Source organism: Perognathus longimembris, chromosome 7 (genome assembly GCF_023159225.1).
Source record: "Perognathus longimembris pacificus isolate PPM17 chromosome 7, ASM2315922v1, whole genome shotgun sequence".
Classification (NCBI taxonomy): domain Eukaryota; kingdom Metazoa; phylum Chordata; class Mammalia; order Rodentia; family Heteromyidae; genus Perognathus; species Perognathus longimembris.
The window spans coordinates 75,104,061-75,116,794 of record NC_063167.1 but is presented as its reverse complement, the minus strand read 5'-3'; the positions used below and the strand labels follow the sequence as shown (position 1 = coordinate 75,116,794).

The window sequence follows — 12,734 nt, the reverse complement described above, 5'->3', positions numbered from 1 at the left end:
AATAATCAGAAAAGTAGATGATGTGTGTTTGTGCCATCCTGGTGCTTGCGAAACCATTTGGGCATGCATCAATAAAGGAACCTGTTATTGACATTGATTATTAATGAAGTTAGGGTGTGGTGTTGGCATTCTTGAAAGAGTAAAGCTGTACTTTACCCCTCTTTATAGTATGACTGCCCTGTCTAATTAATGCTGTAGTTTGTGTCTTTGCTTTGGTTCTGTTTTTTACAGCTTCTCTTGTTTCCAGTGGCCGTCAGTATGTTTATTTCTAGATGTAGACAGGGTCTCAGAATGTGGCTCTGAGTCTGTACAAGCAGGGAACATGTTCTGGGGCTGGAGCTGTAGTTAACATCACAGCTCATTTACTACTGAGATTTGGCACTGTACTCAGGCCAAATATGAAAAAATCCTAACTGTATACGAAAATAGCTTGTGACAGTTTGAGTTTTGCTTATGTTTTTATATTTTTTTTCCTGCAAATTAGCTAGCTGGGTCCCTTTGAACTTGTTCATATCTCCAGCCTCTTAAAAATACTTTCTAGGAAACATAAATTTATTAATTTGCTGTGATGAATCAATATTTTTGTGGTCTATGCTATATTTAGTATTAAATGGAAGATATAGCTTTGTCTGTGGCCTATTTTGGAAATTAAGACTTGCACAGTCAATAGTTAAAAAATGCAATATTATCTTATGCCTTAGCACAACTTATCATAGAATGCTTTGTGACATTGAAAAGTAGAGAACTAAAAGATGCTATTTGCACACAGGGGATGGTTATTATATGCTACAGCATGGAGTTTGAAAGAGAGAAAATGCTTACTTCCTCCTTTATCAATGATACAGCTGTACACTGTAGTAGCAGATGTTGGACAGCAATAGTTGGTAGAAAAGCAGGTAGAGATGACCACCTGCCATGGGAATACGCATTAACTCAGACCATAAATGTGAACTGTTTAATCCCAGAAGATGGCCATTAATCCCAGCATATCCTTCAGTCTTTATCTTGACAACCCTTCCCTCCCTGTGAGGACCTTTGGTAAATTAACCATGTCTGGTTAAATGTGTGATTGTCAGTTCTCGCTTCACCCTGCTGAACAGCCAGTTAAATTAGGCAGGGTCCATGAAAACATCTAGTTAGTATTTTCTCACACAGCCTTCAATTTTTCCATGGTATCTGACTCACTTGGACTCCTGTGCTCCAAGGAGACATTAGGGAATCCACTTTTTGGGCTTCTGTTCACAGGTCACGTTTGATGGTGCTCACGGCCATGGTGGGGGCCCTGTGTCATATAAGTCATTGACAAATACATCAAAAGTGACCACGATTTTCCTCTCCAGGCATGTAGTTTTTTTTCCCCTGTTTTGACAGGGCCTGTGTTTATTCTGTGTGTTCTTTGCATTTCATTTCTTTGGAAAACCCCTTTGTGCAAGTCCCTGGGATGTTGAAAGCTCTGGCAGCTTCCACTTTGCTCTGGGCACTTTGGCAACTTTACAGAGGTTGGAGCTTACCTGGGAGAGAAGAAAGTCATTTTTCTGAAAGTTCAGAGGCAGCACCCATCCCTAGGTGATCATCTTAGTCATCTGACTTGAAGGATAAAGTAGCCCTGAGGGAAAGTAAATTTTATTCTGCGTTTACAAATTTTTTAAAGCACTCTGTTTATTTGATTTCTATTCCTAGGAGTTGAGTCATGTTTTACTTGAGATTAGTGGGGCTGAGCCATATCAAATAGCCATTTTGTAGTTTAAAAAAAAGAAAGAAAAAGAAATGACTCCTAGATTGATGGTTTCATCTAGTTCAATCTGCTGTATCTACAGATAAAGCACTAGCTTATAGCTTGCTTTTCTAACAGGAAGTTGAGATGTTGTGTCTCAAAATTGCAGTCAGTGGTCTGCGGGAAAAACTAGCACTGAAGCCTCTTCTCTTCCTATTGATTACTAGATCACACTGCACCTGAATCCCATCTCCTCCATCCACATTCACAACAAACCTGTGGTGTTCCTGCTCAACAGCCCAAAGCCACTGACCTGGCACCTGAAGACAGAGAGACTTGCCACTGGGGTCCCCAGACTTTTCTTGGTAAGTATTTGAAACAATCCTAATAGATTTCTCTTTAAATATTTTTTCCTGGTATTGGAGTTGGAACTCGGGGATTTCACTTGCTAGACAGGCCCTCTACTTCCTGAATCATTTTTGCTTTTATTTTTCACATAGGCGCCTGCTTTTGCTTAGACTGGCTTCAGACTGTGATCCCCCCATCTCTGCCTCCCAAGTATCTGGGATTATAGACAAGACCCAGACCTTCTAATGGATCACTAGTGCAAGGAGACATAATACTTTGCAAGGCCTTTTTAAAAAGGGGGTGTCCTTTCATTGAAAGAATACTAGTGTCCAAATAGTGCACCTGATGGGGTTGCACATTTGGCGATGTTTGGATAGCATAGCAAAGTATTCACAGAAAGCAGATGCCACCTGTGGCTCTTTCGTGGAGGAAGAGTCAGGCACTGTGGCCATTTGTGTGGCCCCTGCTTTGCTTTCAGCTCTGAGACTTAACTTGTGGCAACAGGAGCACGGTGACTATTCCTAGCCACTGGGTGTGTGGTCTCTGACCATAAATAAATACTGTAAAGCCCATTCTATTTGTATACAACACATGCCTCATTCCTGATAGGAGGAACCGTTTGTTGAGAGAATGACTCTGTGAGCTCCAACATGAAATCATTGGTATTTTCTTTTTAAAAACGTTGGAACTCAGCTCTTATGGAACAATCCAAATATTACCTCCTATTTGTAAATCATGTCCTTTTGAGTGTGCCAAAACATTCAAGTTCGCTAGTTGTGGAGAAATAGATGGGTTGTTTGGGAGGGATTTTTGGGCTGTGATATCATGTCTGATGAAGATGAGCAACAGTGCATCTTGGTGGTGATGGCCCATTGTCTCTCGCTTAGCCTTCCCACACAGCTTTAGGCTTTGCAGCCTCTGCTGTCTATAAGCATCTGAGAAAAGCAGAGTCCTCAACTCCCTTTTGCCTAATGAGTAAGGTTATTGTGTTGTTTCTTGTCACTTGGATTAGAAGAGTACTTTGCAAACTCAAAGGTGCACACTGCATAAAGTAAGAGTCCATAGTTAAGAAGCAGGTAAATAAATGCATTAAGAAGAGCTAAAGGAGCTCCTCCTCAGAAGGCTGGTGAACAGATGTGGAAGAAGTAATGGAATTAGAAAATTATTTTTGCAAATATCCTAATACAAGTGGATTAGCACGAACAGATGCTGGAAGAGGAGGAAGGAGTTTGAGGAGCAGCGTATTTACATAGTCTCCAAACATCTTTTGTACTTATGACTTATTAACTATGGAAAAAAATACCACCCATATACACTGAAGATACTCAGTACTCCAGTGACTAAAATTAATGTCAGCAGTATGGGATGGATAGATGCTGTGTACATGAAAGTCAGAAAGAACAGAGTGCATATGACCCGGATCCAGTCATCAGAAACATTGGAGAGCTGGCGCGGGTGGCTCAGGCCTGTAATCCTTCCTAGCTACTGAGATCTGAGGATTTGATGTTCAAAGCCAGTCCAGGAAGACAAACCTCTAAAAGTCTTATTTTCAGTTAATCAACAAAAAGCCAATGGAACTGTGGCCTTGAAAGAAAAAGCTATTTGTGGTCTTTTGTATAGATACCCAAAAGTGGGGCTGCTGGGTCATAGGAGAGCTCTATGTTTAGCCTTCTGAGGAATCTCCATACCGCTTGCCAGAGTGGCTGAACCAGTTTACATTCCCACCAACAATGAAGTAGGGTTCCCTTTTGGCCACATCCACTCCAACAATTGTTATTATTAGTTTTTTTTGATATAGGACATTCTTACTGGGGTGAGATGGAATCTCAATGTTGTTTTGATTTGCATTTCTTTTATGGCCAGTGATGTAGAGCACTTTTTCATATGTCTCTTGGCCATTCTCATTTCCTTATCAGAGAAGTCTCTTTTTAAGTCTTTAGCCCACTTGATAAGGGGGCTATTGGTTCATTGTGGTTTTTTTTTGGAGGAATGTAATTTTTCTAGTTCTGCATATATTTTAGATATGAGGCCTTTGTCCGTTGTATGGCCGGTACAGATCTTTTCCCAATCTGTGGGCTTTCTGTTTATCTTGTGCGCTATGTCCTTTGCCTTGCAGAAGCTCTGCAGTTTGATGCAGTCCCATTTGTCCATCCTTTCTTTGATTTGTTGCGTTTCTGTGTCTTTGTTAAGGAAGTTCCGTCCTGTGCCGAGGAGCCCAAGTGTTTCTCCTACTCCTTCCTTTAGAGTTTTCAGGGTATCTGTCACACTAAAGCCACAAGCACAACAATGTTCATCGCAGCACAATTTGTCATAGCTAGAACCTGGAACCAACCCAGATGCCCCTCAGTAGATGAATAGATCAGGAAAATGTGGTACATATACACAATGGAATTTTATGCCTCCATCAGAAAGAATGACATTGCCCCATTTGTAAGGAAATGGAAGGACCTGGAAAAAATTATACTAAGTAAAGTGAGCCAGACCCAAAGAAACATGGACTCTATGGTCTCCCTTATTGGGAATAATTAGCACAGGTTTAGGCAAGTCACAGCAGAGGATCACAAGAGCCCAATAGCTATACTCTTATGAAAATATAAGATGATGCTAAGTGAAATGAACTCCATGTTATGGAAATGTTTGTTATATCACTGTTGTAACTATTCCAACGTGCTATGTGTAACTGTAGCTTCTATTATTGATGATCTTCTTGTATCCCCTTCCTTTGGTTGTACCTACACTATCTCTGTATCTTATCTGAGTATATTGGAAACCCTGTATACTGGTATTAGAACTAAGAAATTGAAAGGGAATACCAAAATCGAGAGACACAGGGTAAGAAAAAGACAAACAACTACAAAAGCAATACTCACAACACTGTTTGGTGTAAATGAACTGAACAACTCATCGGGGGGAAAGGGAAAAGGGGAGGGGGGGAGGGGGGAATGAGGGACAAGGTAACAAACAGTACAAGAAATGTATCCAATGCCTAACGAATGAAACTGTAACCTCTCTGTACATCACTTTGATAATAAAAATTTAAAGAAAAAACAAGAAAGAAAAAAGAAAGAAAAAGCTAAGGGAGAGTACAAGGTCCTGGGTTCAAATTCCAGTACTATCTCCCTGAATATGTGAATCATGAAAGAGTTCAGTTTAAAAGCCATTCCAGATTAAATAAGGGTGAAAAAGCTCTTGTGATATTAAGGTATTACCTATTTGGTAAGGGGTATACCCTATTTGGTAAGGGTCGGGCAATTGCCTTAAAGGACACAAGAAAACAATAGATGAAATTAGAAAATATATCAGTGCTATATTTCTTCATTTAATAATTTTAGTTGTTATGGATGAGACTGTACTTCTTAGGAACTGACCTATATACCTTTACAGATTAAGGAACAAATAGCTCAAAAATATGATGTATAGACAGAATAATAAGGCAGATGTGGCCAGATGTTAAAAGCCAATACATCTAATTAAGGGGTATACTAGAGTCCTTTGTACTTATGCTTGCAGATTTGCTGTAAATATGAGTTGCGTAGGGGCTGGGAATATTGCCTAGTGGTAAAGTGCTCGCCTCATATACATGAAGCCCTGGGCTTGATTCCTCAGCACCACATATATAGAAAAAGCCAGAAGTGGCGCTGTGGCTCAAGTGGTAGAGTGCTAGCCTTGAGCAAAAGAAAGCCAGGGACAATGCTCAGGCTCTGAGTTCAAGCCCCAGGACTGGCACAAAACAAAACAAAATAAAATAAAAAGTAATATATGAGTTGCCTTCAGAAAGAAACATATCAAAACTCAAGAGATACATTCACAAGGTAGGAGTTACTGAGAAATTAAGCCGTAGCTCTTATTCTTTACTATAAAAGCCGGAAGACTATTGTTCAGATTTTTGTTGTTATAAGCACATTTATTGAGCACACACTGCATTTTAGGGGTTGAATGGAACTCTAATACATTATCTTGTTTAAGTCTCTCAGTAGCCCCATGGTAGAAGTGTATCTGCAAATGAGGAACTAAGATATAGAGGTTGAGCAGTGATCTAAACCATAGGGCTAATTCCTGGCAAAGCTGGAGCTCAGACCCAGGTAGACTATTCTAGAAGCTCCTATGCTAAATGAACTCCCTTCCTACTTAATCACTGCCATTCTCCTGAAATTAAAATTATTTTCAGTGGTGAGACTGAAGGCTGTGATCATAAAGTTGTCTATGCACATTTCATCCTCACACCATACAGCTGCATGCCCAGTGCTGTAGGAACTTACAGAGTGTGGCCATTTAAACAGGATGTGGGTAAAGAGCATTTCAGGCTGAGTCACACACATGTGCATATGTGATGAAGTTGTCTAGGGCTTATTTTTCCTTATGCAAAATGTGTAGATTGTCCAGAGACTGTCCAGCAGGTTAAAGATGTCCTTCAGTACAAATCTGAATACACACACACACACACACACACACACACACACACACACACACACATATATCATGTTGAACTTACAAATAAAAATCTCTCAGAGCATACAAGTTTATTTTTATTTATGCAATAAATTCTACATTGAAGAAAAACTAGAGAAATTTAACTGGGTGATTGGAACTGGAACTTGCAACCTGAAAGGGTTTTGCTTTCCTAAAAAGTATTGGGAAGCAGGGTGTCGGTGGCTCACACCTGTAATCCTAGCTGCTCAGGAGGCTGAGAGCTGAAGGTCACCATTCCAAGCCATCTCAGGCAGAAACAGTCTGTGATACTCCTAACTCCAACTATTCAGAAAAAAACCCAGAAATAGTGCTGGACTCAAGTGGTAGAGCGCTAGCCTTGAGCATGAAGAGGCTCAGGAACAATGCCCAGGCCCTGAGTTCAAGCCCCAGGACCAGAAAAAAAAAAAAAGAGCTAGAACCATGTTAAATGAAAGAACCAAACACACAAAGCAAATGAGCACAAATGATTTTCTTTATTTGAAATGACCAGAACAGGCCCATCCATGGCGACAGAGTATAAGATTTATTATGAGGAGCACGTGGAAGGGATGAATGGGGAGGGACTACTATAAATGGCTTGAGGTTTCTTTTTTGCAGGGTGACAAAACTTCAGGAATTAGATATTGATGAGTATACCACAGAACATATGAGATTGAGGGGTGTGGAATTTGAACCAAGGACCTCACATATGCAAAAGGGTCAGCTACTTTCCCAGCTCTGAACTAGATTTTGGAGTGTATATTTTTACATTTTTCTATATAGCTGAGATTTAAAAAATCTCACTGTATTTTCATTTCCAAGCTAAGTATTCTTTCCTACAAGGAGTATAGACTCAGAGCCTAGACATACAGTAATTTTCAAAATGAGGCCCTAAGAATTTGCATCTAATAACATAAAATATCACTCATTACTTCAGAGACCGTAGCTAGCTTATTAATGATAGAGGTAGCTGCTCTGCATGCTCATAAGGAAAAAACTAAAACACATATCTAAGATTAGATATTTCTCCAACCTCATTTTCTTTTGGGATCATTGCTCTGTAATTTCCTTTTATCCAGTTATTTCCCATTAAACTCAGAGGGAAAAAAAGATGTATGTATGTGAATATATGTATGTCTGAGTGACAGACAGAATGGGACTGGCTGATGTATTGCCATCATTGGAAAATAGAAGCAAAATTTCTATTTAAAGATGAATTTTGCTGGAGGCATGGCTCAAGTGGTAAGAATACCTGTCTAGCAAGTACAAGGCAAGTTCAAACCTCAGGACAAAAAAAAACCCAACAACCCTAAAACATAAAATTAAATATCATTTTATAACTATTAGGATGGTTCTAATGAAAAATTGAAAATAAATGTGGAGAATTGTTTTTTAAAAATGATGAATTCAGGGCTGGGAATGTGGCTTAGTGGTAGAATGTTTGCCTAGCATGCATGAAGCTCTAGGTTCAATTCCTTACCACCAAATAAACAGAAAAAGCTGGAAGTGGTGCTGTGGCTCAAATGGTAGAATGCTAGCCTTGAGCACAAAGAAGCCAGGGAGAGTGCTTAGGCCATGAATTCAAGCCTGGGGGGAGGGATGAATTTCACATAGACACCAAATACATAGCTTAGTATGTCTATGCAGTATTTAGGACATTCTTATACTAAACAGTTATCCGCCGTTTATCTGAAATTTAGATTTAACTGGGTTTTTGTGTCGAGTTACCACCCCAACCTAGGTTTCAGCAAGCTTAAGTACTTGTATCTTGGCCACTAAGAAATTAGATCATTAAATGAGATCTCCAAACTATTCAAGCCTCAGCTCTAGCATTGCTATGATGAAGGAGTTATATCAGCTGATCTCTAAAATTTCTTGCAGTTTAAAAAAACTCTTGATTCCTCAATAATACCATTGCTAGATATTATATCCCAAGTTAATTGGAAACAGAAAATAGCAATATGAACATTGTCTCTTTAGCAAATCCAAGTCAATATCAAAGCAGGGCAGTTGAAATAAATGAGAGAAACCAAATTTGCTGCTAATGGCTTTGGATTAAAAACAAAACAAAACTTAATCCTAATGAAAAATGTAAATGAATTCCAGGAACATGCTTGATGTTAAAAAAAAAAAAAAGCAGCTTTGCATTTCCAAGAATGGGGGAGGGATAGGGGAAGAAGTTCTGCTTGCCAAAATTTCGTTTATTCCTTTTACTTAAACTGGAGAGAGTGAAAAAAAAATCCAAATATTTGGAGCTTTGCCACCAAACCACAGGCAGCTCTCTGGTCTACACTGCAGTTTGGAGGACTGACAAGGCTCAGGGAAAAACAAGTGCTATTTGTTTTCCTGTGCCTGGTATTTAACTGGAAATCAGAAGGCTACGTTTCCAATCAGTTGTTAAGCAGCCCCAGATGTGAGCTTAGTGTTTGCTGCCTCGTGTGCAGCCACGCACAGTGTGTACATGGTGTGTGTTCAGCCCCTACCTTCTCCCGAAGCCAAGACCTGTAACCTAGGGCTGCAGTGTCCAGAAATGCCCTAAGAATAACGCACACTCCAAGTTTAAAATTAATCCTGTACTCTATTGTGCTGCATTTAAAAATCTGGAAATAATTTTTCTCCCTAATTCCTTCCCTTCCCTTATTTGGCAGTCCCCACTTGCAAAGATTAGCATAAACCCCCACAAAATTAGCATATTTGGTATAATTGTGTAGTCACTTGTTCATTCATCCAACACACTGTATTTGTACGATGCTAGAACTAAAGTAGCTTTTCAGGGAGAACTCAGGGGAATAGCCTGCCATCTGGGACCTTCCATTCTGTAAGAAAGCTGATTAAGAAATTGAGGAGTGGTAGGTTAGTGTAATGAATGCCAATGTTAGATCCTAGAAATTGGATAAAATGAGAATTCTTCTCTTACAAGGATAATGGAGGCAATGCCTTTATACTGACTTACTCCATGATGACTCCCTCTGTTGTCTTCCTCTATATTGACTTCCCCCATGTTGACCTCCTCTGTGTTGCCTTCTTCCATGGTGACTTCCTCCATGTTGACTTCCTCCACATTAACTTCCTCCATGTTGACTCTCCCATGTTGACTTCCCCTGTGCTAACTTCCCATGTTGACTTCTCTCTGCTGATGTCCTTCATGTTGACTCCCTTCATACTGACTTCCTCTATGTTGACTTCCTCTGTATTGACCTCCCCCCATGTTGACCTCCTCCATGTTGACTTCCTCATGCTGACTTCTGCCATAATGGTTTCCTTGTGTTGACTTTCTCTATATTGACTTCTCTCATAATAATGATTCCTCCATCTTTACTTCCTCTATGTTGACTTCATGTTGACTTCCTCCATGTTGACTTCCCTGTACTGACTCCCCTCCATGCTGACTTCCCTGTACTGACTCCCCTCCAAGCTGACTTCCTTTATGTTGACTTCCCCCATGCTGGCTTCCTCTGTGTTGACCTCCCCCACTGCTGACTTCATCCATGTTGAGTTCCTCCATATTGGTTTTCTCCATGCTGACTTCTTCATAAAGTTGACTCTGGGGAACAGCATGAGGAAGGAGGATCAGAGAGTGGCTCATAAACACAGCTTCCTGTTCAACTAGAAGGGTCTCTCCTCTATAGAAAGGGTCTGGATACAACATTCTTGGATTTCCAGTGAGGTCTTTCCCCAAATAAGTTCTCTCTTTTTTTTTTTTTTATTTATTTTTTATTTTTATTTTTTTATTAATTGGACATAAATTTTTTTACAAGGTGTTGTGCAAAGAGGGTGCAGTTACATAGTAGGGCAGTGTGTACATTTCTTATGATATCTTACAACCTGTTTTTCTATCCCTTGTCTAGGTCAGGTTGACATATATGCAATATACAATGTATCAAGAACATATACAGTATTCACAGACTTGGTCTCTACTGTCTCTCCGTCTCCCTTTGTTAACAGTCATATATCAGGGAGATCATGCCCCTTTGTTTTCTGTGTTCTAGGCTTGTCTCACTCAACATTATTTGTTCGAGTTCCGACCATTTCCCTGCAAATAACAATATTTCACCATTCCTAATCGCTATGTAGTATTCCATTGTGTATAAGTACCATATTTTTTGGATCCATTCGTCTGTGGAGGGGCATCTGGGTTGTTTCCATATTTTAGCTATTGTGAATTGTGCCGCGATAAACATGGTAGTACAAATGCCTTTTTGATATCTTGGATTTTGCTGTTTAGGATAGATGCCTAGGAGTGGTATGGCTGGGTCATAGGGTAGGTCTATATTGAGCTTTTTGAGAAACCTCCATACTGTTCTCCAAAGTGGTTGTACTAATTTGCACTCCCACCAACAATGGAGAAGGGTTCCTCTTTCCCCACAGCCCCTCCAGCATTTGTTGTTTCCTGAGTTCAGAGTATAGGCCATTCTAACTGGGGTGAGGTGGTATCTCAGGGTTGTTTTTATTTGCATTTCCTTTACTAGCAGGGATGTTGAGCATTTCCTCATATGTTTCTTTGCCATTTTTATATCTTCTCTTGAGAAGTCTCTCTTTAGCTCTTTTGCCCATTTCCTAATAGGTTTATTGGGCTTGGAGGGGCTTAGTTTTTTGAGTTCTCTGTAGATGACCGATATCAGGCCTTTGTCTGTTGCTGTGCTGGTAAATATCCTTTCCCATATCGTTGGCTGTCTTTCTATTTTGGTGGCTATGTCCTTAGCTGTGCAGAAACTTTTTAATTTGTAGTAGTCCCATTTGTCGAGTCTTTCTCCTATTTGTTGTGCCCCTGGGACTCTATTCAGGAAATTCCTTCCTGTGCCTATAAGTTCTAGTGTCTTTCCTACTCTGTCCTTCAGTAGTTTCAAGGATTCAGGTCTGATGTTGAGGTCCTTGATCCATTTTGAGTTGATCTTGGTGCATGGTGATAGGCTTGGGTCTACTTTGAGTTTTTTGCATATGGCTGCCCAGTTCTCCCAGCACCAGTAGTTGAAGAGGCTATGTTTATTCCATTGTATATCTTTAGCTCCTTTGTCGAATATCAGTTGGCTGTAAGAGTGCGGTTTTATTTCTGGGTCTTCAGTTCTAATCCATTGGTCTTCCGATCTGTTTTTATACCAATACCATGCTGTTTTTGTTATGATGGCCTTGTAGTAGATCTTGAAGTCAGGTATTGTGATACCTCCTGCATTGCTTTTTTTGCCTAGAATTGCTTTGGCTATTCTAGGTTTTTTGCTGTTCCATATGAATTTATGGATTGGTTTCTCTATTTCAGTGAAGAATGTGGCTGGGATTTTGATAGGTATTGCATTGAATTTGTATAACAATTTGGGCAATATGGCCATTTTCACTATATTGATTCTGCCTACCCATGAGCATGGGAGGTCTTTCCATCTCCTTGTGTCTTCTTTGATTTCCCTTATTAGATTTTTGTAGTTTTCATTGAATAGGTCCGTCACTTCCTTGGTTAAGTTGATCCCTAGGTACTTTATTCTTTTTTTGGCTACTGTAAATGGAATTGTTTCCATAATTTCCTTTTCTGTTTGTCTATTGCTGGTGTACAGAAAAGCTGCTGACTTTTGTGGGTTGATTTTATATCCTGCTACTTTGCCAAATTGGTTTATTAGGTGTAGGAGTTTGGGTACTGAGGTTTTTGGGTCCTTCAGATACAAGATCATGTCGTCTGCGAATAGGGATAACTTGATTTCTTCCTTGCCGATGTGGATCCCTTTGATGTCCTCCTCTTGCCTTATTGCTATGGCTAGGGATTCCAGCACTATGTTGAACAGAAGTGGGGAGAGTGGGCATCCTTGTCTTGTTCCTGATTTTAGGGGGAATGACTTAAGTTTCTCTCCATTTAATATGATATTAGCAGTTGGTCTGTTGTATATGGCTTTTATTGTTTTGAGGAATGTTCCATCTCTTCCTGTTCTCTCCAAAGCTTTTAATAGGTATGGATGTTGTATTTTGTCAAAGGCTTTTTGGGCATCGACTGAGATAACAATGTGATTCTTGATTTTAGCTCTGTTTATGAGGTGAATTACGTTGATTGATTTACGGATGTTGAACCATCCTTGTGACTGAGGGATGAAGCCTACTTGGTCATGATGTATGATATTCTTGATCACTTTCTGGATCCTATTAGCTAATATTTTATTGAGGAGCTTTGCATCTGTGTTCATTAGTGATATTGGTCTGTAGTTCTCTTTTTTTGTTGGGTCTTTGCCTGGTTTGGGAATTAGTA

At 39.8% G+C, this 12,734-nt stretch overlaps 1 protein-coding gene across 1 annotated transcript in view; it reads left to right on the top strand.

Moving 5' to 3' along the window:
• The window catches only part of Tgfbr3 (transforming growth factor beta receptor 3), a 182,504-nt gene that overhangs the window by 99,450 nt on the left and 70,320 nt on the right, over nt 1–12,734 (top strand). The window contains 1 exon segment of the mRNA XM_048351957.1: nt 1,942–2,079. Coding sequence (XP_048207914.1) covers nt 1,942–2,079 — 138 coding nt within the window.